The sequence below is a fragment of the Ascaphus truei genome, chromosome 6, assembly GCF_040206685.1.
Source record: "Ascaphus truei isolate aAscTru1 chromosome 6, aAscTru1.hap1, whole genome shotgun sequence".
Classification (NCBI taxonomy): Eukaryota; Metazoa; Chordata; class Amphibia; order Anura; family Ascaphidae; genus Ascaphus; species Ascaphus truei.
This window is the reverse complement of record NC_134488.1, coordinates 48772081-48798020: the sequence shown is the minus strand read 5'-3', so window position 1 is coordinate 48798020 and position 25940 is coordinate 48772081. Positions and strand designations below refer to the sequence as shown.

Sequence of the window (25940 nt, the reverse complement as noted above, 5' to 3'; positions counted from 1 at the left end):
GTTACACGAGTGTCCCAGTGCTGAGGTTTGGGGGCGTGTTACACGCGTTTCCCAGCGCTGAGGTTTGGGGGCGTGTTACATGCGTGTCCCAGTGCTGAGGTTTGGAGGCGTGTAACACACGTGTCCCAGTGCTGAGGTTTGGGGGCGTGTTACACACGTGTCCCAGTGCTGAGGTTTGGGGGTGTGTTACACGCGTGTCCCATTGCTGAGGTTTGGGGGCGTGTTACATGTGTGTCCCAGTGCTGAAGTTTGGGAGCATGTACACGTGTGTCCCAGCACTGAGGATTGGGGGCGTGTTACATATACGTGTCCTCATGCTGATTTTTAGAGGCGTGTTACACACACGTCCCAGAGCTGAGGTTTGGGGCGTGCTACACGCGTGTCCCAGTGATGAGGTTTGCGGCGTGTTACACGCATGTCCCAGTGATGAGGTTTGGGGGCGTGTTACACGCGTGTCCCAGTGCTGAGGTTTGGGGGCATGTTACACGCATGTCCCAGTGCTGAGGTTTGGGGCCGTGTTACACGCGTGTCATAATGCTGAGGTTTGGGGGCGTGTTACACGCGTGTCCCAGTGCTGAGGTTTGGGGGCGTGTTACACGCGTGTCCCAGTGCTGAGGTTTGGGGGCGTGTTACATGTGTGTCCCAGTGCTGAAGTTTGGGGGCAGACATGAGCAGGTGACAGTTTGTAACGATGAGTCTTCAGAAGTGACAAGAGGAGGAGAGAGAGACCAAGAGACAGAGGGAGACAGTGAGAGAGACATATAGGGAGAGAGAGAGACAGAGAGGGAGACATACAGGGAGACAGAGAGAGACATACAGGGAGACAGTGAGAGAGAGAGAGAGAGAGGGACAGAGAGGGAGAAAGAGTGACTCAGAGGTAGATAAAAAGAGAGAGATAGACAGGGAGAGAGACAGAGGGAGAGAGAAAGAGAGAGAGAGAAGGAAAGCGAGAAAGACATCAAACGGAGAGCAGAGAGATGTGAATAGGAAGAACAGCGAGAGTGCGGGGGAGATAATTAGAATAAAGGAGGTTTAGAGAGAGCCAGAGACAGGCAGAGAGAGAGTGAGGCAGAGAGAGACAGACTGGCAGAGAGAGACAGACTGGCAGAGAGAGACAGACTGGCAGAGAGAGACAGACTGGCAGAGAGAGTGAGAGAGATAGAGAGACAGACTGGCAGAGAGAGTGAGAGAGATAGAGAGACAGACTGGCAGAGAGAGACAGGCTGGCAGAGAGAGACAGAGAGAGAGGGATAGAGAATCTCGCTGTGGAAGATGAAATTCTCGCTGGCGCCTTCTTTTCTGACCCTCGGGCTTTGTGTGGGTGAGTAAGGGGCCGTGTGTGGGTGAGTAAGGGGCCGTGTGTGACTGAGTAAGGGGCCGTGTGTGGGTGAGTAAGGGGCCGTGTGTGGGTGAGTAAGGGGCCGTGTGTGGGTGAGTAAGGGGCCGTGTGTGGGTGAGTAAGGGGCCGTGTGTGGGTGAGTAAGGGGCCGTGTGTGGGTGAGTAAGGGGCCGTGTGTGGGTGAGTAAGGGGCCGTGTGCGGGTGAGTAAGGGCCCGTGTGCGGGTGAGTAAGGGGCCGTGTGTGGGTGAGTAAGGGGCCGTGTGTGGGTGAGTAAGGGGCTGTGTGCGGGTGAGTAAGGGGCCGTGTGTGGGTGAGTAAGGGGCCGTGTGTGGGTGAGTAAGGGGAAGTGTGTGGGTGAGTAAGGGGACGTGTGTGGGTGAGTAAGGGCCCATGTGTGGGTGAGTAAGGGGCCTTGTGTGGGTGAGTAAGGGCCCGTGTGTGGGTGATTAAGGGCCCGTGTGTGGGTGAGTAAGGGCCCGTGTGTGGGTGAGTAAGGGCCCGTGTGTGGGTGAGTAAGGGCCCGTGTGCGGGTGAGTAAGGGGCCGTGTGCGGGTGAGTAAGGGGCCGTGTGCGGGTGAGTAAGGGGCCGTGTGCGGGTGAGTAAGGGGCCGTGTGCGGGTGAGTAAGGGGCCGTGTGCGGGTGAGTAAGGGGCCGTGTGCGGGTGAGTAAGGGAACGTGTGCGGGTGAGTAAGGGGACGTGTGTGGGTGAGTAAGGGCCCGTGTGTGGGTGAGTAAGGGCCCGTGTGTGGGTGAGTAAGGGCCCGTATGTGGGTGAGTAAGGAGCTGTGTGCGGGAGAGTAAGGGCCCGTGTGTGGGTGAGTAAGGGCCCGTGTGTGGGTGTGTAAGGGCCCGTGTGTGGGTGAGTAATGGCCCGTGTGTGGGTGAGTAAGGGCCCGTGTGTGGGTGAGTAAGGGCCCGTGTGTGGGTGAGTAAGGGCCCGTGTGTGGGTGAGTAAGGGCCCGTGTGTGGGTGAGTAAGGGCCCGTGTGTGGGTGAGTAAGGGCCCGTGTGTGGGTGAGTAAGGGGCCTTGTGTGGGTGAGTAAGGGCCCGTGTGTGGGTGAGTAAGGGCCCGTGTGGGTGAGTCCCGGAGAAAATACTAATAAATCAAACGGTTATTATCAGGGGATGAATGTCTCTAAAGAGACCGTTTTAATAGCGGGGTTTTTAAACGTGTTAGAATAAAGAGTCGGATTTCGCGGCCCCTCCAATCTACCACCGTACAAAACGCCGACCCTCCCTAACGGTCCTATACAGTGATGTATATAGGGTACGGGGAGATGTAGCTATGACGTAGAAGCGCATATAGTGATGACACGCATGTCCGTCTGCAGGAAATGTGACAGCGTTTTCTCCCTGTGCGAGTTCCCCGGACACATTTACGGCGCGCACGATTAAAGTGCCCTGATGCACCGGCCCCTAAATGTATAAGTATATTTCCATGTAAATATATAGAATATATAATGTAACAATGGTATTTGGGACCAAGACTAAATTTTTAAAGCTTCCAGTGACTGAGCTCCTGATTAGAACCAACACTAACACCACCCTAACTCCTGTTACTAGTTTTAAATACCTGGGCTTATGGTTTGACTCCCACTTAACATTCGGGATGCACATTGATACCCTGACAACCAAGACCTACGCCAAACTAGGGGTACTTTACAGGAACAAATACTCCCTAAGTCTCCTGGTCAGAAAGCGTATCGCACAGCAGATGCTAATGCCAATTATTGACTATGGAGACGTAGTATATGGCTCGGCTCCTCAAACCCACCTTAGCAAACTTGACACCCTCTACAATTCAATTTGTTGTTTTGTTCTCCAATGCAACTACAACACACATCACTGCGAAATGCTCAAAGAACTAGATTGGTCATCACTAGAGTCTAGGCGCAAAGTTCACCTTTCCTGTTTTGCCTTTAAATACTTTCTGGACAAGCTACCCAGCTACCTGAACAAGCTCCTCACCCCTACCACATGCAACACTTATCACCTGAGATCAGACTCCAAAAGACTGTTCATGGTCCCAAGGCTCAACAAAGTATCCGGCCGTTCCTCCTTCTCCTACCGTGCACCCCAAAACTGGAGCAATCTACCGGAGACTCTCATATCCACCACCAGTTTAAGTTCTTTCAAATCTAAGGCTGTCTCACATTTTAATCTGGTCTGTAACTGTTACATACGCCCATAATATATATTATCTCTAACTGTGCACGCAATGTCTTGTATATAATGTATACCCTGTTCATTTATGTAACTGTATTTGTAACCATGTATTATTTGTCTTAACTCTGTGCCCAGGACATACTTGAAAACGAGAGGTAACTCTCAGTGTATTACTTCCTGGTAAAATATTTTATAAATAAAAATAAATAAATAAATATGTTCTCTGTGCTCTGTAAGTAAAAGCGATGTCTTGTTCCTCAGGTCTGCTGTCTGCGGAGGAGACAGGTCAGAAAATCTGTGTCCGACTGTCTCTCCTCTCTGTCTCTTCTCCTCTCCTCGCTGTCTCTTCTCCACTCTGTCTCTTCTCCTCTCTGTCTCTTCTCCTCACTGTCTCTCCTCTCTATCTCTCCTCCTCTCTGTCTCTTCTCCTTGCTGTCTTTATCTCTCCCCCACCCCCCTCATCTCCCCCTACTGCCTGTCATTTTTTCCCTCCCCCCTCACATCTCCTCCCCCTATCTCTCTATCACCTCTCTCCTCCCCTCTCCCCCCATCTGCCTGTCATTCTCCCCTTTCCCCCTCATCTCTCCCTCCCCCTCACATCTCCACCCTCTATCTCCCTCACCTCACCTCTCTCCCCCCCTCTGCCTGTCATTCTCCCCTTTCCCCCTCATCTCTCCCTCCCCCTCACATCCCCGCCCTCCCTCTCTCCCCCTCCTCCCCTCTCCCCCTCCTCCCCTCTCCCCCCACTTCTGCCTGTCATTCTCTCCCTCCCCCCTCACATCTCCTCCCTCTCCTCCCCCTTCTGCCTGTCATTCTCTCCTTCCCCCCCTCATCTCTCCCTCCCCCGCACATCTCCGCCCTCCCTCTCTCCCCCTCCTCCCCTCTCCCCCCACTTCTGCCTGTCATTCTCTCCTTCCCCCCCTCATCTCTCCATCCCCCCTCTCATCTCTCCATCCCCCTTTCTCTCTCCCCCTTCCCTCCCTCCCTCCCCCCCCCCCCTCACGTTTCTCTCGGTTCCCCCCAGACTACGAGTTTGGGGTGAGTATCACCGGAAGCGAGGTACAGGTGACCTGCCCTTTCAGTACGGAAGGGACCCTGAAGCTGATGCATGGAGGTAAAAGCGTGGCTCCCGACAGACACACGGGAGATCCAACGTTTTCCCTGCCCCACTATGCTGAGAACATGAACGGTCCGTACACCTGCGAGCTGACGGAGAGCGGGGCCGACCCAAAGACCTATACAAAGTACCTCTACCTGAGAGCACATGGTGAGGGGGGAGTGCGGGAGGGAGGGGGGGATGGAAAGAGTGAGAGGATGAAAGGGAGGGGGGGTAGGGGGATTGCCAGATGTCCAGTATTAAACCGGACTGTCCTGTATATGGACATTGTCCAGTAACAAATGAGGTAATACTGGGCGTGTATGTGTATACCGGTATTACCTCTCTGGGCGTGTATGTGTATACCGGTATTACCTCTCTGGGCGTGTATGTGTATACCGGTATTACCTCTCTGGGCGTGTATGAGTATACCGGTATTACCTCTCTGGGTGTGTATGTGTATACCGGTATTACCTCTCTGGGCGTGTATGTGTATACCGGTATTACCTCTCTGGGCGTGTATGTGTATACCGGTATTACCTCTCTGGGCGTGTATGTATATACCGGTATTACCTCTCTGGGAGTGTATGTATATACCGGTATTACCTCTCTGGGTGTGTATGTGTATACCGGTATTACCTCTCTGGGTGTGTATGTGTGTACCGGTATTACCTCTCTGGGCGTGTATGTGTATACCGGTATTACCTCTCTGGGCGTGTATGTATATACCGGTATTACCTCTCTGGGAGTGTATGTATATACCGGTATTACCTCTCTGGGTGTGTATGTGTATACCGGTATTACCTCTCTGGGTGTGTATGTGTATACCGGTATTACCTCTCTGGGTGTGTATGTGTATACTGGTATTACCTCTCTGGGCGTGTATGTGTATACCGGTATTACCTCTCTGGGCGCGTATGTATATACCGGTATTACCTCTCTGGGTGTGTACGTGTATACCGGTATTACCTCTCTGGGCGTGTATGTGTATACCGGTATTACCTCTCTGGGCGTGTATGTGTATACCGGTATTACCTCTCTGGGTGTGTGTATACCGGTATTACCTCTCTGGGCGTGTATGTGTATACCGGTATTACCTCTCTGGGCGTGTATGTGTATAGCGGTATTACCTCTCTGGGCGTGTATGTGTATACCGGTATTACCTCTCTGGGCGTGTATGTGTATACCGGTATTATCTCTCTGGGCATGTACGTGTATACCGGTATTACCTCTCTGGGCGTGTATGTGTATACCGGTATTACCTCTCTGGGTGTGTATGTGTATACCGGTATTACCTCTCTGGGCGTGTATGTGTATACCGGTATTACCTCTCTGGGCGTGTATGTGTATACCGGTATTACCTCTCTGGGTGTGTATGTGTATACCGGTATTACCTCTCTGGGCGTGTATGTGTATACCGGTATTATCTCTCTGGGCGTGTATGTGTATACCGGTATTAACTCTCTGGGCGTGTATGTGTATACCGGTATTACCTCTCTGGGCGTGTACGCGTATACCGGTATTACCTCTCTGGGCGTGTATGTGTATAGCGGTATTACCTCTCTGGGCGTGTATGTGTATACCGGTATTACCTCTCTGGGCGTGTATGTGTATACCGGTATTACCTCTCTGGGCGTGTATGTGTATACCGGTATTACCTCTCTGCGCGTGTGTGTTTATACTGGTATTACCTCTCTGGGCGTGTATGTGTATACCGGTATTACCTCTCTGGGCGTGTATGTGTATACTGGTATTACCTCTCTGGGCGTGTATGTGTATAGCGGTATTACCTCTCTGGGCGTGTATGTGTATACCGGTATTACCTCTCTGGGCATGTATGTGTATACCTGTATTACCTCTCTGGGCGTGTATGTGTATACCGGTATTACCTCTCTGGGCGTGTATGTGTATACCGGTATTACCTCTCTGGGTGTGTATGTGTATACCGGTATTACCTCTCTGGGCGTGTATGTGTATACCGGTATTATCTCTCTGGGCGTGTATGTGTATACCGGTATTACCTCTCTGGGCGTGTATGTGTATACCGGTATTACCTCTCTGGGCGTGTACGCGTATACCGGTATTACCTCTCTGGGTGTGTATGTGTATAGCGGTATTACCTCTCTGGGCGTGTATGTGTATACCGGTATTACCTCTCTGGGCGTGTATGTGTATAGCGGTATTACCTCTCTGGGCATGTACGTGTATACCGGTATTACCTCTCTGGGCGTGTATGTGTATACCGGTATTACCTCTCTGGGCGTGTATGTGTATGCCGGTATTACCCCTCTGGGAGTGTATGTGTATACCGGTATTACCTCTCTCGGCGTGTACGTGTATACCGGTATTACCTCTCTGGGCGTGTATGTGTATACCGGTATTACCTCTCTGGGCGTGTATGTGTATACCGGTATTACCTCTCTGGGCGTGTACGTGTATACCGGTATTACCTCTCTGGGCGTGTATGTGTATACCGGTATCACCTCTCTGGGCGTGTATGTGTATACCGGTATTACCTCTCTGGGCGTGTATGTGTATGCCGGTATTACCCCTCTGGGCGTGTATGTGTATACCGGTATTACCTATCTCGGCGTGTACGTGTATACTGGTATTACCTCTCTGGGCGTGTATGTGTATATCGGTATTACCTCTCTGGGCGTGTATGTGTATACCGGTATTACCTCTCTGGGCGTGTATGTGTATACCGGTATTACCTCTCTGGGCGTGTATGTGTATACCGGTATTACCTCTCTGGGCGTGTACGTGTATACCGGTATTACCTCTCTGGGCGTGTATGTGTATACCGGTATTACCTCTCTGGGCGTGTATGTGTATACCGGTATTACCTCTCTGGGCGTGTATGTGTATGCCGGTATTACCCCTCTGGGCGTGTATGTGTATACCGGTATTACCTATCTCGGCGTGTACGTGTATACTGGTATTACCTCTCTGGGCGTGTATGTGTATACCGGTATTACCTCTCTGGGCGTGTATGTGTATACCGGTATTACCTCTCTGGGCGTGTACGTGTATACCGGTATTACCTCTCTGGGCGTGTATGTGTATACCGGTATTACCTCTCTGGGCGTGTATGTGTATACCGGTATTACCTCTCTGGGCGTGTATGTGTATACCGGTATTACCTCTCTGGGCGTGTACGCGTATACCGGTATTACCTCTCTGGATATGTATGTGTATACCGGTATTACCTCTCTGGGCGTGTATGTTTATACCGGTATTACCTCTCTGGGCGTGTATGTGTATACCGGTATTACCTCTCTGGGCGTGTATGTGTATACTGGTATTACCTCTCTGGATATGTATGTGTATACCGGTATTACCTCTCTGGGCCTGTATGTGTATACTGGTATTACCTCTCTGGATATGTATGTGTATACCGGTATTTCCTCTCTGGGCGTGTATGTGTATACTGGTATTACCTCTCTGGATATGTATGTGTATACCGGTATTACCTCTCTTGGCGTGTATGTGTATACCGGTATTACCTCTCTGGGCGTGTACGTGTATACCGGTATTACCTCTCTGGGCGTGTATGTGTATACCGGTATTACCTCTCTGGGTGTGTATGTGTATACCGGTATTACCTCTCTGGGCATGTATGTGTATACCGGTATTACCTCTCTGGGCGTGTATGTATATACCGGTATTACCTCTCTGGGCGTGTATGTGTATACTGGTATTACCTCTCTGGGCGTGTATGTGTATACCGGTATTACCTCTCTGGGCGTGTGTGTATATAACGGTATTACCTCTCTGGGCCTGTATGTGTATACCGGTATTACCTCTCTGGGCATGTATGTGTACACCGGTATTACCTCTCTGGGCGTGTATGTGTATACCGGTATTACCTCTCTGGGCGTGTACACGTATACCGGTATTACCTCTCTGGGCGTGTATGTGTGTATACCGGTATTACCTCTCTGGGCGTGTGTGTATATACCGGTATTACCTCTCTGGGCCTGTATGTGTATACCGATATTACCTCTCTGGACGTGTATGTGTATACCGGTATTACCTCTTTGGGCGTGTATGTGTATACCGGTATTACCTCTCTGGGCGTGTATGTGTATACCGGTATTACCACTCTGGGCGTGTATGTGTATACCGGTATTACCTCTCTGGGCGTGTGTGTGTGTATACCGGTATTACCTCTCTGGGCGTGTATGTGTATACCGGTATTACCTCTCTGGGCGTGTATGTGTATACCGGTATTACCTCTCTGGGCATGTATGTGTATACCAGTATTACCTCTCTGGGCATGTATGTGTATACCGATATTGCCTCTCTGGGCGTGTATGTGTTGTGACATAGTCCAAAGATGTTAGGCAGTTAAAAATTATCCGTTCCACAGCTTCCCATTAACTCAGACTGGTGGATGGAAAATCCAGACCACAGATTACAATGGCTCTAGTTCTCCCTCACCTGCTCTTCTAATCACATGCACAGGTATTTAGAGCAGAGAGGTTTTGCATTTCACTCTCTCTCCTTAGAGCCTGGAGGCTGGGGGTATCGCTGCTCCCCGGTATCCAGTTTTGGGGTGGACGGCCCCTCCAAGTATCACAGTACCAGAGGATTTGCCTGGACACTTGGGACCGAGTTCCCACCACGAACAGATAAGACAAAACAAATGGTTATTGCTGTTGCTAAAAGACTGTGCTGTATCTAGTGACCCTAAATGAGAGAGCATTGTTTTAAGCTGGGGAACCAGTTTAGTTGGCCAGCAGCTGTTAGAGAGACTGATTCTGATGTGTAGTTAGATCCCTGAAAGGGATAGGATTTTGTTTATATGATTTTGGTTTTATTTCTTAAAAATAACAGTGTGGGAAATACTGTAACACTGAAATGAGTGAACTGCTGAATGAAAGTATCTGAGTACCTCTAACCTACACATGTTAAAGCTGCAGTCCCTTACTGGGATGAAAATAAAGCAGGCAGAAGCCTGAGTTAAGCAGCATAATACTTTGCATGATCCTGTTTGTTGTATAATTAACCCTAGAAGACTGTGTCGGGAAGAACCCAGACAGACGTCAGCGCTACAAAAGAGGGGCGTTTGTCACATATGGTGGAGAATGCGGGTCGACACTAAAAGTCTGTGGGTTTGCAAATAAATGCAGGGGGTTAAAATGGCCGCCCAGATGAACTAAAGTACAGATGCTATGAGTGAAGTCTGTCCCACTGTGTATATCAGTTGTGCTTCTAGCATACACAGAGAATGTGCGAAGTGTGGATGCAATAGCACCCTGAACCCAAACAGAAAACCAAAATGTTTTGCTGAAGAAGAATTTTTTTTTTGCATCTAGCAAGTGCTGTTTGTAAAGCTAATGCCTTTTGCTGAAGTGAGTGAATTTGCAGCTAGCAAGTGCTGTATGCAAGTTGCTGAAGGGAGTGAAATTGCAGCTAGCAAATTGTCCCTGCCGGGTTTCTAAAATGGCCGACGTGAAATGTTTGTTTTGTAATGCACATAATCATGAAAAACAGTGTCCCTTCAGGCCATACGATGATGATGACGACGACTCGTATGTGGCCCCTGGAGGAGAGCCGTACCCACAGATGAATTTAGTATGCTGGGCCTGTCATAAAGTAGGTCACATGGAAGATGTGTGCCCCAAAATTCTCAAAGACAAACAGCTGCAAAAGCAAGCAACGCCCTGTGAGTGCAAGCAAGATGTGGAAGCTGATACCAGTGAGTGTGTGCCCAGTACCACTGATATCTCTGGAGCTAATAAAGCAAAGAGAAAGAAGAAGAAAAAGAAAACTGTTCCTCAAGTCACAGGGGAAGTGACCGAGCCACTTGAACCTGCGCTGTCAGGACATGCGTCAGAAAGGCGCCGAGATGTGCTGCATACCGGAGTGACCGGCAGAATTGTCACGGGAACAGTGGCAAAGGAAAAGGAGGAGCAAAGGAAAGCTGAATCCTTGATCCAGGATAAAGAGGCTTTGGTTTCTGCACTCCAAACTGCCCGCCATGATTATGAAGTCCTGGGGCAGGATTTGAAGAAGGAGCGAGAATGTTGGATGAAAGAGCGAGAATCGAACGCCGAGTTACAGAGGTGTATACTTCCAGCTTTACAGGAGTACGAGGCTTTGAAGAAAACAGAGTCTCTCTTACGGAGTGAGCTGGAAGAGGTGACGACTAGTCTGGAAAAGGCCAACACCGTAATTGCTGTCCTAAAACAGAAATACAGGAAGGCTCTACAAGAGGTTCACGCGCTCAGCACAGAGGTGCAAAACTCACGCCTGAGGGGCCACGGTCTGAACACACAGCTGGGAATGTTGAAGCAAACCCATGAGATTGCCCTGAGTGAGTTAGAGAATGTAAAGCAAGAAAATGAGAGTTTGAAATTGAAAAATTCAGATTTGACTGACCAAGCAGAAAAAGTAAAGAAACAGTTGACTCAGGAAAAATTAGAAGTGCAGGAAGCACTATAGAATGCATTGATGCACACTCAGAGCCAGCACCAGGAAGAAATTGAGGCTCTGAGAACAGAATTGCAACATGTATGCACAAAACAGAATTCTCTCATGGAGGAACTTAACGTTTTGAAAAAGGAGAAAAGCATTAGAATAATTCAGAAGCACTGCAAAGCTCTTATCCAAGGAAGAAGGGAAAGAGAAAATTATCGGCGTAAACGCGCCACAACTATCATCCTACAGGCTGCCTACAGAGGGATGAAAATTCGTCAGTTTAATCGCCGGAATAAAGCAGCCTGTGTTCTTCAATCATTCTACCGTGCCCGCATGGTATGAAACAGGTTCCTCATTATGAAAGGAGCAACTATAAAAATCCAGTCTCTGACTAGGATGACACAGAACAGGATTCGCTATCAAACCCTGAGAAATGCGTCACTGGTTATCCAGCGGTACTTCTGCCTGAATAAATGTAGGCCTCAGGAAAGAGAGGCCCAAGACTACATGCCTGCCAGCTGCAAAGGTAAAATGCCACAGGGTACAGCCGGAGTTAGTGAGAGCCCCATCAAGGTAATCAGTGCTTCATCTTCTAAGTACCATATAACTGCCCCAAAGGGGAAATCCCAAATCTCTGAGAGTGATGGTCGTGAGAAAATACATGGCAGTAAGAAGTACCATAAAGGTTCAAAGGTTGCAAAGCAAAAGCGACGAAGGTCAACGCTGGCCTTGAATTTTTCCGGATCTCGCCACCCTGGCCACAATATAAAGACAAAGACTATCCGCCCCCAGAGTTTCGTCAGAAGCTAAAGAAACAGTCCAGTCATTTGCAGGTTGCAGCGGGCTATGAAATAAAGTCAGAGGATGTAATGGACTGGTAGTCAAAGAAAAAAAAAATGTGTTTGGGGAATTGACCGATATTTTTTTGTTATTACACGTGTGGACTATGTCACGGACACTTAACTTTGTAAATAAGCTAGTGTAGTTATGCTATATTAGGCCTCTAGAATAAGCATTTTGGCAATATTGCAATGTTATATTGGTTCTCTGTGTTGAAAATGTAGCTAAACTACAAATTACTATACAGGATTGAATGCCCTTTTCGGTTGGTAAATATATAATGAGGTTCATATTCTAGAGTAGAAAAACCCAGGGAGCTAATAGAAACTGTCTGGTTTTGTGAGTATATTTAGCATATCCTGGGTTATAAGAGTGTGTGCTAGACACTTATTTTTCAAAATAGTTCCCTAATAGAGAGCAACAAAATATGTTTGCCAAGTATAGTCTCTTATGACGAAACCTATTGTCCATAATTGCCGTGGAAAAAGTTCATATTCGTGTCATGTGAATACTTAATATTGTACTGAGGAGTTAGCTCAAGTATTTCAGGTAGGATGCTCACCCCAGTGAGGTCCATGGCCGCTCACCCCATTAGGTGTGAGCTGGGGAGGGGGATATGTGACATAGTCCAAAGATGTTAGGCAGCTTTCTGCCCCATTTTAGGTCAGAAAGTGCAGGAATAGTTAAAAATGATCCGTTCCACAGCTTCCCATTAACTCAGGCAGCTGGATGGAAAATCCAGACCACAGATTACAATGGCTCTAGTTCTCCCTCACCTGCTCTTCTAATCACATGCACAGGTACAGTATTTAGAGCAGAGAGGTTTTGCATTTCACTCTCTCTCCTTAGAGCCTGGAGGCTGGGGGTATCGCTGCTCCCCAGTATCCAGTTTCGGGGTGGACGGCCCCTCCAAGTATCACAGTACCAGAGGATTTGCCTGGACACTTGGGACCGAGTTCCCACCACGAACAGATAAGACAAAACAAATGGTTATTGCTGTTGCTAAAAGACTGTGCTGTATCTAGTGACCCTAAATGAGAGAGCATTGTTTTAAGCTGGGGAACCAGGTTAGTTGGCCAGCAGCTGTTAGAGAGACTGATTCTGATGTGTAGTTAGATCCCTGAAAGGGATAGGATTTTGTTTATATGATTTTGGTTTTATTTCTTAAAAATAACAGTGTGGGAAATACTGTAACACTGAAATGAGTGAACTGCTGAATGAAAGTATCTGAGAACCTCTAATCTACACTTGTTAAAGCTGCAGTACCTTACTTGGATGAAAATAAAGCAGGCAGAAGCCTGAGTTAAGCAGCATAATACTTTGCATGATCCTGTTTTTTGTATAAATAACCCTAGAAGACTGTGTCGGGAAGAACCCAGACAGACGTCAGCGCTACAAAAGAGGGGCGTTTGTCACAGTGTATACCGGTATTACCTCTCTGGGCGTGTATGTGTATACCGGTATTACCTCTCTGGGCGTGTATGTGTATACGGTATTACCTCTCTGGGTGTGTATGAGTATACCGGTATTACCTCTCTGGGCGTGTACGTGTATACCGGTATTACCTTTCTGGGTGTGTATGTGTATACCGGTATTACCTCTCTGGGCATGTATGTGTATACCGGTATTACCTCTCTGGGCGTGTATGTGTATACCGGGATTACCGCTCTGGGCGTGTATGTGTATACCGGTATTACCTCTCTGGGCGTGTACGTGTATACCGGTATTACCTCTCTGGGCGTATATGTATATACCGGTATTACCTCTCTGGGTATGTATGTGTATACCGGTATTACCTCTCTGGGCGTGTAGGTGTATACCGGTATTACCTCTCTGGGCGCATATGTATATACCGGTATTACCTCTCTGGGCGTGTATGTGTATACCGGTATTACCTCTCTGGGCGTGTATGTGTATACCGGTATTACCTCTCTGGGTGTGTATGAGTATACCGGTATTACCTCTCTGAGCGTGTATGTGTATACCGGTATTACCTCTCTGGGCGTGTATGTGTATACCGGTATTACCTCTCTGGGCGTGTATGTGTATAGCGGTATTACCTCTCTGTGCGTGTATGTGTATACCGGTATTACCTCTCTGGGCGTGTATGTGTATGCCGGTATTACCTCTCTGGGTGTGTATGTGTATACCGGTATTACCTCTCTGGAAGTATATGTGTATACTGGTATTACCTCTCTGTGCGTGTATGTGTATACTGGTATTACCTCTCTGGGCGTGTATGTGTATACCGGTATTACCTCTCTGGGTGTGTATGTGTATACCGGTATTACCTCTCTGCGCGTGTATGTGTATACCGGTATTACCTCTCTGGGCGTGTACGTGTATACCGGTATTACCTCTCTGAGCGTGTATGTGTATACCGGTATTACCTCTCTGGGTGTGTATGTGTATACCGGTATTACCTCTCAGGGCGTGTATGTGTATACCGGTATTACCTCTCTGGGCGTGTATGTATATACCGGTATTACCTCTCTGGGCGTGTATGTGTATACCGGTATTACGTCTCTGGGCGTGTATGTGTATACCGGTATTACGTCTCTGGGTGTATATGTGTATACCGGTATTACCTCTCTGTGCGTGTATGTGTATACCGGTATTACCTCTCTGGGTGTGTATGTGTATACCGGTATTACGTCTCTGGGCGTGTATGTGTATACCGGTATTACCTCTCTGGGCGTGTATGTATATACCGGTATTACCTCTCTGGGCGTGTATGTGTATACCGGTATTACGTCTCTGGGCGTGTATGTGTATACCGGTATTACCTCTCTGGGCGTGTATGTGTATACCGGTATTACCTCTCTGGGCGGCTGCTAGGGGGGCTGGGCAGATTCCTCCATCCTGATTGGCTGCATTATCTAGCAGCAGCCAATCAGGAGGAGGTGTCAGGAGTCTGGGGCAAAGGAGAGGAGGAAACATGAGAGAGACAGAGAGACACAGAAATAGATAGATAATAATAATATTATGAGAATGACCGGTCTCCTGAACCCATGTCTCTCGCAGTATGTGACACTTGCACAGAGGTCTCTATCCCGGTGGTGGCCGGTGTAATAGTTGCTGACTGCCTGGTCACTCTCGGAGTCGCCCTCATCGTCTATTTTGGCTGCAAGAACCGAGCCGGACGCCAGCGAGATGGGGGAGCGGCTAAAGGACCACGCCAGAGAGGTACAAGGGGGGGGGGGGGTGAGGGAGAAGGAAAGAGAGTGGAAAGGAGAGATGGCGGGGGGGGAGTGAGGAGAGGGGGGATAGAAGGAGGGGTAGATGGTGGGGAGGAGAGGGGGGAGATTGAAAGAGAGGAGAGAGAGAGAAGGAGAGAAAGGAGATATGGAAGCGCACTGCTCCGCGATAGACACGGGCTGTTCTGAATGACTCATTATCCACCCCCTGGGCTGTAGATACATCTCTGGCTGAAGAACTTACTTTCTGTAGGCAGGGCAGGGTGGTACTACGGCCGTAGCTGCAAAGGCAAACAAGATCTTATCTTGCATTAAACAGGCAATGGATGGAAGGGAAGTAAACATAATTATGCCCCTTTACAAAGCATTAGTAAGACCACACCTTGAATATGGAGTACAATTTTGGGCGCCAATCCTTAGAAAAGACATTATGGAACTAGAGAGAGTGCAGAGAAGAGCCACCAAATTAATAAAGGGGATGGACAATCTAACTTATGAGGAGAGGCTAGCTATATTGGATTTATTTACATTAGAAAAGAGGCGACTAAGAGGGGATATGATAACTATATACAAATATATTCGGGGACAATACAAGGAGCTTTCAAAAGAACTATTCATCCCAAAAGCAGTACAAAGGACTCAGGGGCCATCCCTTAAGGTTGGAGGAAAGGAAATTTCACCAGCAACAAAGAAAAGGGTTCTTTACAGTAAGGGAGTTACAGTGTGGGATTCATTACCCATGGAAACTGTGATGGCAGATACAATAGATTTGTTAAAAAAAAAGGTTGGACATCTTTTTAGAAAGAAAAGTCAGGAAGGAATTTATTTTTCCCCTTATGAGATATCATTGGATGATATGTCTCTGGGGTTTGTGTTTGCTTCCTCTGGATCAATAAGCAAGTATAGATATAGGATAAAGTATCTGTAGTATAAATTTAGCACAGGTTGGACTTGATGGACGCATGTCTTTTTTAAACCTCATCTACTGTACTATGTAATTATATAACTATTTTATGTAACTATGTGCTCAACTGATATAATTCCTGTTACTCTCTTCCCTCTCACAGGATATAAGGAGCGGCCCCCTCCTGTCCCCAACCCGGACTATGAGGTGAGAAAATCCTCCCCCCCACCATATGAGTGACCTAATGACAGGGACGTGTTTAATGAGTTAAAGGGCCAGTCCCACATAGGGGCAAAGTGGCCTAATGACACTGACGTGTTTAATGGGTTAAAGGCTCAGTCCCATGTAAGGGCAAAGTGACCTAATGACAGGGACGTGTTTAATGGTTTAAAGGGTCAGTCCCACGTAGGGGCAAAGTGACCTAATGACAGGGACGTGTTTAATGGGTGAAAGGGTCAGTCCCACGTAGGGGCAAAGTGACCTAATGACAGGGACATGTTTAATGGGTGAAAGGGTCAGTCCCACGTAGGGGCAAAGTGACCTAATGACAGGGACGTGGTTAATGGGTTAAAGGGTCAGTCCCACGTAGGGGCAAAGTGACCTAATGACAGGGACGTGTTTAATGGGTGAAAGGGTCAGTCCCACGTAGGGGCAAAGTGACCTAATGACAGGGACATGTTTAATGGGTGAAAGGGTCAGTCCCACGTAGGGGCAAAGTGACCTAATGACAGGGACGTGGTTAATGGGTTAAAGGGTCAGTCCCACGTAGGGGCAAAGTGACCTAATGACAGGGAGGCGTTTAATGGGTGAAAGGCCTAATATCACGTAGCACAACAGTGTCCTAATGACAGGGAGCGTGTAGCACATTGAACATGCCACAGTCACAATATTACTGTCACAGGACACCAGAACACCGGGATCAGGGCACCATGTAGGACAAAGCCGTTCAATGAAAAGTATTTATTCTGTCCGGATCCGCAAGCACAGCACAAAATCACAGAGCGTACACTCCCCAACACACGGAATACGGGGGGGAATCGTAACTACTGAGGTGTCAGGCGTCTCGTCCCAGGCTTACTCGGTATCTGCTTCCACTTCTGTGGGGTAGGAACCGGCCAGACCTCTCTGTTGCAATTCGCGGCTGACCACTTTCAAATCTCCCGCTTATCCGTCCTGTTCTCCGCTTCTCCGGGAACTCACCATCCTGCAGCACAGAAGCATGGTTACATCTCCTGCTCAGACAGGCTCCCAGCCTCGATCTCAGAGGTCTCCGGCACAGCCTCGTTCTCTGGGGTCTCCGGCACAGCCTCGTTCTCTGGGGTCTCCGGCACAGTCTCGTTCTCTGGGGTTTCCAGCACAGCCTTGTTCTCTGGGGTCTCCAGCACAGCCTCGTTCTCTGGGGTCTCCGGCACAGCCTCGTTCTCTGGGGTCTCCGGCACAGCCTCGTTCTCTGGGGTCTCCGGCACAGCCTCGTTCTCTGGGGTCTCCAGCACAGCCTCGTTCTCTGGGGTCTCCGGCACAGCCTCGTTCTCTGGGGTCTCCGGCACAGTCTCGATCTCAGAGGTCTCTGGCACAGCCGCGATCTCAGAGGTCTCTGTCACAGCCTCGTTCTCTGGGGTCTCCGGCACAGCCTCGTTCTCTGGGGTCTCCGGCACAGCCTCGGAGCTCACCGCTTAGTACACATCCAAGCTAGGATAAGACTGACACCCGGAATGCGAATCGGGTAGACGGGGAGCAGGCGTGTACGTACATACCGGTATTACCTCTCTGGACATGTACAGTATGTGTATACCGGTATTACCTCTCTGGGCGTGTGTGTATACCGGTACATGCAACTACACACGCGGGGTCTCTTGACAAGGCTTATTTATTTAGCCTTAAAACATACAGCACACAAAACAAAATAGCTTCTCTTCAGCAGACAAAACAAAATAGCTTATCTTCAGCATGGCAAACAAAGCAGTTTCTCTTCAGCATGGCAAACAAAGCAGTTTCTCTTCAGCATGGCAAACAAAGCAGTTTCTCTTCTGCATGCAGGACACAACAGTTCATAAAACCATGTACTTTCCAAACAGACCTTCTATCAGTAATCTCTTCAGTAACTCACTCCTGTCTCCTGACCAGCTAGCCTGCATGTGTGTACAGCCTGGGGGTTTTAACACACCTTGATTAGGCAGCTGGGATCCAACTAATTGTCATGAGCTTCCCAGCTGAAGTTAACCTCATCACTGCTGCACTGCAGACTAAACATATGTCTGCCAGGCATATAGCTGGTGGCTTTTATTTACCCTGTCACATTCCACCCCTGTTAGTCTGTGGCTGGGGCTACGCACGGCTGAAGCCCAACCATCCACCCCTTCTCTAAAAAAGAAGTCAGCATTTGCGTTCTCTTTTCCCGGCCTGTGCTGAATCTCAAATGAGAAGGGTTGGAGTGCCATATAACACCTAGTCAATCTAGCATTGGAATCCTTCATACTATTTAACCACTTCAGTGGAGCATGGTCCATCACCAGAGTAAAATGGACTCCTGCCAGGTAATGTCTCAAAGCCTCGATTGCCCACTTTACTGCGAGGCACTCCTTCTCAATCACTGAGTAGTTTTTTCCCTCGGGAACAATTTCCTACTCAGGAAAAGGATAGGGTGTTCAACACCCTCAAACTGTAGTGACAACACTGCCCCTAGCCCTATCTCTGATGCATCGGTTTGCACTACAAAAGGCCTGTTGAAGTCTGGGCTTCTAAGGACGGGACCCTCTGATAGACACCTTTTTATGTCCTCAAAGGCTCTCTGGCACTCCCTTGACCATACCACTTGTGTAGGGGCACACTTTTTTGTGAGGTCCTTTAAAGGGGCTGCCACTTCCGAGTAGTTGGAGATGAACCGCCGGTAGTATTCTGCTAAACCCAGCAGAGAGCGTACCTGCATTTTTGTTCGGGGGGTCGGAACTTCTTTCATGACAACTACCTTGTCGGCTAGTGGCCTTACTTTTCCACCTCCCACTGCATACCCTAAGTATTTGGTTTCTGCCTGACCCAAGGCACATTTCTTAGGGTTGGCTGTGTGCCCTGCCTCTCTTAGAGATTTGAGGACTGCTTTCAGCCTATTTAGATGGGCCCGCCAGTGTTTACTATAAATGACAATGTCATCTAGGTAGGCTGCGGTATAAGCCCTATGAGGTCTCAGCACCTTATCCATGAGTCTCTGAAATGTGGCTGGGGCTCCATGCAGTCCAAATGGCATTGTCATTATATAAACCCATTGGAGTGGCAAAGGCTGTTTTGCACTTGGACTTTCCTCTAAGGGTATTTGCCAGTATCCTTTTGTTAAGTCCAGCGTGGATATATATTCCGCGTTACCAAGGGCGTCAATTAACTCATCCACCCTTGGCATCGGATATGCGTCAAACTTGGATACCGCATTGACCTTTCGGAGGTCCACAAAAAATGTTACCTTCCCATCAGGTTTAGGGACCATAACTAGTGGACTACACCTCTCACTGCATGATTCCTCAATCACTCCTAAGTGTAACATTTCTTGTACCTCCTTCTCTACCTGGGCCCTACGACTTTCAGGCAACCTATAAGGACGGGAACGTACTTTTACCCCAGGTGCTGTCTCGATCGCATGTGATATTAAGTTAGTTTGTCCTGGTAAATCAGAAAAAACATCATTGAATTGTGTAATTATTTCTAACAAGTCCCCTTTTTGTTCAGAGGACAACTGTTTACCCATTGGGATGTTATCGTCATCCACGATGTTCTCCCGTGGGGACTGAAGACCCAAGTCCGTTTCCTCCTCCACCGGGTGGATGAATAGAGACCACTGCATCTTCCAGGGTTTCAGCAAGTTCACATGGTAAATTTGTTTACCCTTCCTGGACCCTGGTTGAGCGATATCGTAATCCACATCACCCGTGCGGCGGAGTACTTCGAATGGGCCCTGCCATTTGGCTAGCAGTTTACTCTCGCAACTGGGTAATAATAACATCACCTGGTCTCCCGGGTGAAACACTCTCATGCGAGCATTCTGATTGTAATGTCTCTCCTGACTGTCCTGGGCTGATCTAAGATTCTCCCTAGCAAAATGGCCGACCACATCTAGGCGCTTCCTAAGGTCTAGTACATATTGCAGGGAATTCTTAGACGGGGACCGCTGTTCCACCCAGGACTTTTTTAGGAGTTCTAGGATACCCCGGGGTTGGCGGCCATACAGCAGTTCAAATGGAGAGAATCCCGTGGAGGCCTGGGGAACTTCCCGCACTGCAAACAGCAGAAAAGGGAGAAGTTGATCCCAGGCTCTCTTCTCTGAATCTACAAACTTCCTCAGCATCCTTTTTAGAGTTTGGTTAAATCTTTCCACCAATCCGTCAGTCTGTGGATGGTAGACCGATGTCCGAACAGACTTGACCTCTAGTAATTTTAAGACATCCTGCATTAGTTTAGCCATAAAATTTGTACCTTGGTCTGTCAACATAACCTGGGGAAGTCCAACCTGTGAGAACAGCTCCAACAACTTGTTGGCTACTTGCTTCGCCATTGCTGTTCTCAGGGAGAACGCCTCAGGATATCTTGTTGCATAGTTAACTATTACAAGAATAAACCTGTGTCCTTTCGCAGAAGGTTCTAGAGGTCCTACCAAGTCTACTCGAATCCTCTCAAAGGGAACTGACACCAAGGGTAGAGGAACCAAAGGGGCTGGTTTTTGTCCCTTCGGACTAGTTAGCTGGCACTCCGGACATGCCGCACATAACTTAGCAATATCACTATGCATCCCTGGCCAATAGAATCGGGACGAAATATGGTCCAATGTTTTATCCCTGCCCAGGTGACCACCCCAAGGGACAGTATGGGCTAGAGTGAACACAGATTTAACAAACGCCTTGGGAACCAATATCTGTCTGGTGACCTCCTCTGTTTGTGTCTGCCTATTCACCCTATACAGGATATAATTTGATAATTCAAAATGGAGGAATACTATCACCCCTTGTGCATTCAAAATCTGCTCATCAATTTTTACCACCTTATCATTCTGTCTAGCAAGGACTGGGTCTTCCCTTTGCTTCTGGCGAAAGTCAGGGAGGTATAGGTCTGGTAAATCTCCAGGGCCCATATCCCCCTCCCTCTGGTCATCCGCAGTTATCACTTGTGACATCTGGCTATTAGAATGGTCACCTGGAGACCCAGATTTCTTCAACCAGTCCTGTTTGTCAGACCGTCTTTGCTTCCGAGTCTTTTGAACCCGGTGTCTACTGGAAAAAAGGTCTGCCGAACAGGGGAACAGTTTGCCAGGGTTCTCCTGAGCTATAGAATAAGGCTCCTCGTGAGAGACTGGAGCCATTAGGTCCGAAAAGAAAGGCCAGTCCCGGCCGAGCAAAATGGAGGCAGAGAACCAAGGAGCGACTCCTACTTCGAGGTATGCCTCCTGACCTTTTACCTATAGTCGGATTTTGGCCATCGGATAGCGTTTTACATCGCTGTGTATACATTCTATACTCCATGGGGAATCAAAAGAACACACGTTAGGCGGTAACAGTTCCTGGAAGACCAGAGTTTTCCCAGAGCCCGAATCTACCAGGGCCTGGACATTTTTTCCCCCAACCTGGGCTGGAAGTAGCCAGGGCTTGTAATTTTCTCCAGTGAAGGCCGCAGGCGGAACATGGAGAGGGTTCCCTCGCAGGAGGGGGCCGTGGATAGCGCTCTGCTGGACCAGATACTGGATACCAGGCATCTGGTGGGTCTTGTAGGCGACGTCCTCGGAAGTTCCTCTCAATTTGCGACGAGCCGACATCAGGAAGGAGATGAGGGTCTCGGCGGGGACCAACATTTGGACCGCGCCCTTGCTGGAACGACTGCTCCTTCCGTTGGACTTGGCGGTTGCGCGTGGACGGGCCGTAGCTTCCCCGTTGATCCGACCTCCCTCTTTGGGCGTCCGCAGGTGCCGGTGGAGTCGGATCCTTCGGGTCCAGGACACTCGCCTGCTCCTAAAGCCCCAAGGAAGTTCTCCACGAGTCGGACCACCAAAGCTAGGGTTTCAGCAGCGTAGCGTTTTACCCACCTAAGCGATCCAGTATGGCGGCTTTCACTTTTCGGTAGTCCATTGCCTGATATGAGGCCTGGGCTTCTCCTGTGAGGAGCGGGGCCAAAGCAGTTGCCCAGCGATCTGCAGCCCAGCCCTGAGCTTCGGCAACCCTTTCAAATGTCAGGAAAAAAGCCTCTGGATCCTCGTTCGGAGCCATTTTCCTCAGGAGTACCGTGGGTATGTTTGCAAGTTCTGGACTGGCAGACCCCTGGAATTGGGTCAGCAGCTTGGCCATCCGCTCATCCTGTGCTGTCTGCTGCTTGGTTAGGAGCTGGGTTTGCTGCTGCAATAGTAGTTGGGCCTGCTCTTGCATTAACAGTCCCTGCTGTTTGGTCTGCTCCTGCATTAACTGTCCCTGCTGTCTGGTCTACTCGCACAGAAACTCTTTAAAAAATTCTTCCATTTTTCTCATTCTTGTTTGTGTGTGTAGCCCTTTTATTGCAGGAGCCTTTCAAAATCCCGGCACTTCTGACACCATATGTTGCAGGGTACATGCAACTACACACGCGGGGTCTCTTGACAAGGCTTATTTATTTAGCCTTAATACATACAGCACACAAAACAAAATAGCTTCTCTTCAGCAGACAAAACAAAATAGCTTATCTTCAGCATGGCAAACAAAGCAGTTTCTCTTCAGCATGGCAAACAAAGCAGTTTCTCTTCAGCATGCAGGACACAACAGTTCATAAAACCATGTACTTTGCAAACAGACCTTCTATCAGTAATCTCTTCAGTAACTCACTCCTGTCTCCTGACCAGCTAGCCTGCATGTGTGTACAGCCTGGGGGTTTTAACACACATTGATTAGGCAGCTGGGATCCAACTAATTGTCATGAGCTTCCCAGCTGACAGTATTATATAACGGTATTACCTCTCTGGGCGTGTACGTGTGTACCGGTATTACCTCTCTGGGCGTGTACGTGTATACCGGTATTACCTCTCTTTGTGTGTATGTGTATACCGGTATTACCTCTCTGGGTGTGTATGTGTATACCGGTATTACCTCTCTGCACGTGTATGTGTATACCGGTATTACCTCTCTGGGCGTGTATGTGTATACGGTATTACCTCTCTGGGCGTGTATGTGTATACCGGTATTACCTCTCTGGGTGTGTGTGTGTATATCGGTATTACCTCTCTGGGTGTGTATGTGCATACCAGTATTACCTCTCTGGGCATGTATGTGTATATCGGTATTACCACTCTGGGCGTGTGTGTGTGTGTATACCGGTATTACCTCTCTGGGCGTGTACGTGTGTACCGGTATTACCTCTCTGGGCATGTACGTGTATACCGGTATTACCTCTCTTTGTGTGTATGTGTATACCGGTATTACTTCTCTGGGTGTGTGTGTGTATACCGGTATTACCACTCTGGGCGTGTATGTGTATACCGGTATTACCTCTCTGGGCGTGTATGTGTATACCGGTATTACCTCTCTGAGCGTGTACGTGTGTACCGGTATTACCTCTCTCGGCGTGTACGTGTATACCGGTATTACCTCTCTTTGTGTGTATGTGTATACCGGTATTACCTCTCTGGGTGTGTGTATACCGGTATTACCTCTCTGGGCGTGTATGTGTATACCGGTATTACCTCTCTGGGCGTGTATGTGTATACCGGTATTACCTCTCTGGACACAGTGACCTGACCAGCTTGGGGGGGGGGCACGGGATTTACCCGAGCAGGGAGAGAGCAGGGCTGTTATTGGGGGCTGGGCAGCTTCCTCTATCCTGATTGGTTGCTGCTGCTGGGTAATCCAGTCAATCAGGAGGAGGTGTCAAGAGTTAGGGGCTGAGGCAAAGAAGAGGAGGAAACAGCATGGAACGGAGAGAGGGATGTTCGTGTGTCTTTAGCGCGTCGCACCTTTCACCATTGTGTCCAGTATATTTGGAGCAGCCGCCTGGTAACCCTAACTCCAGTCCCAGCATGAGCCCGTCTCCGGACACGTGGGCTGCACAAAGGGTTTCTCCGGCCCGCATGTTCGGAGACCCTGGCTCTGCCTTGTAGTGACCATCCCATGGTTATACGCAGGTCCAACTTATAACACACAGGATGTGTCAGGAGCCTGGGGGTGGGGCCAAGGAGAGGAGGAAACAGCATGGAACGGAGAATGATTTTTCCTTATAGTGAGCACCATCACATGGTTATACGCAGGCACAGCTTATTACACACAGGAATAAAGAATTACAGTTACAGGCTAACCAAAGTGCTACCAGGATCTAAAAATGGGGAAACCTCGGGCTCTTGGGGCCAGGTGTGCCCCAAGAAGGGCAGGGGGCAGGCACGGGCAGAGGTCAGGGGTCAGGCACGGGCAGAGGTCAGGCACGGGCAGGGGTCAGGCACGGGCAGGGGTCAGGGATGGGCAGGGGTCAGGGTCTGTGCCCCTTTCCATCATACTGACCTTGGTTGTAATAGGGACTGACCTTTGACTATCTTGCTGTGTCCCCTGTAGCCTCTCCGGAAGGGTCAGCGGGACGTGTATGACGGGCTGGCCCCACGTGCGCACTGACAGGGTACACGGCCGCACTCTGGACACTCCAGCTCCGACGTTGGCGTCTCTGCGCTTTTATTTTTATCGCTTTTTAGGAAACCGTTTGTCTGCTGAACAGTCCAGTCCTGTGCCGCAGGAAATAAGGGGTTAACTCGCTGCCTGGCGCCCGCAGCGTAACCCACGGCTCCGGAATAAGGGGACACGGGGGCGCCTCTCCCAAAGGGTTCCCCCACTCGAGAACAGATGATGATGGGGTATCACCAGTCTTTAAAGTGGGATGGTACTGGGGGATGGGGTGCCACTGCTTCTCTTATTACAGACTGTTATTATAAATGTAGGGGTGCAGGGTGTGATACCCCCACCCCCTCTGTCCTTTATTTGCTGCCTACCTTTTGAGTTAATGTTCCTGAATAATGTTATTATGTGTAATAAAATCTCTTTTTGATCACGCACACAGTAACACAGTACCACTGCTCTCCAAAAATCCAAATATGTTTAAATACTTACATATTTCAACAGCTCGCGCTTGTAAAATTAGGCTGCGTCCACGCTGCCGCTGAGAGCGGGGACATCACCAACTCTCCAAGCATGAGCACAGGGTTTCCTGCATAATTTTGCAAGCGTGGATCGGGGCTATTTGTGTGTGTGTGGCTGTGTGTGTGTGGCTGTGTGTGTGCATTGACTGCTGCTGAGCGCACATCAAAGTCAATTTTGTTTGTCTCCCCAAGCGCCAAGCTTGGGAGAGCGTACGTGCACAAAGGCAATCCTTTGGGGGGGCATTCATCCACCTCTTTGCTACCTCCCTTCCCTCTCCCCCCCCCTTTTTTTTCTTCCTTCCCCCCCCCTTTTTGTCTTGCTATCCCCATTGTCATCCAAACTCCTACCTACATTATTATTTATTTTTTTCCGTTTTCAATGTTGTGTTTTCACAGTTTTTTTTTACATTATTTCTGTACATTCATAGTGTGAGTGATACAGTGGCAGCGACCCTTACACTTGCAGAGGATCGCAGCGAAGCAGGCTGCCAGCGGAGAAGAGCAGGACCACAGCGCTATTGCAGGGCAGACACCGGGAGGGGCGTTTGACTTCACCGTGCTCGGGCGTGCTCCTCCCCGTACCTCCGAAGCCCCTGCGCGTGCGCTCACACACACCATCAAGTGGCTGCCACCTGCACTATCCTGTTCAGCCACCCGCACACATCTTCGGCTGCCCGCCCGTGCACATCTTCTTGGCCGCCCCTCGCACCCAGTTTTCGTCGCACGCCGCCTGTGCCCCCCTAAATAATTTTGCGCCTCATTGCCCCCCCAGTTTGTGCACCACTGCATTACAACAAACACTCTCTCAATCAATCAATCAATCACCACATACACACACTCACCACATACACTCAATCAAT

The 25940-nt window shown here is 49.1% G+C and overlaps 1 protein-coding gene across 1 annotated transcript; it reads left to right on the top strand.

Moving 5' to 3' along the window:
* Positions 1-693: 693 nt before the first annotated feature.
* On the top strand, positions 694-24992 carry CD3E (CD3 epsilon subunit of T-cell receptor complex). Its single transcript, XM_075604218.1, has 6 exons — positions 694-1321; positions 3770-3793; positions 4533-4775; positions 14895-15056; positions 16135-16178; positions 24506-24992. Exons 1-6 carry the CDS (start codon positions 1273-1275, stop codon positions 24560-24562), a joined length of 579 nt encoding a protein of 192 aa, XP_075460333.1. The 5' UTR covers positions 694-1272; the 3' UTR covers positions 24563-24992.
* The last annotated feature ends 948 nt before the right edge of the window (positions 24993-25940 follow it).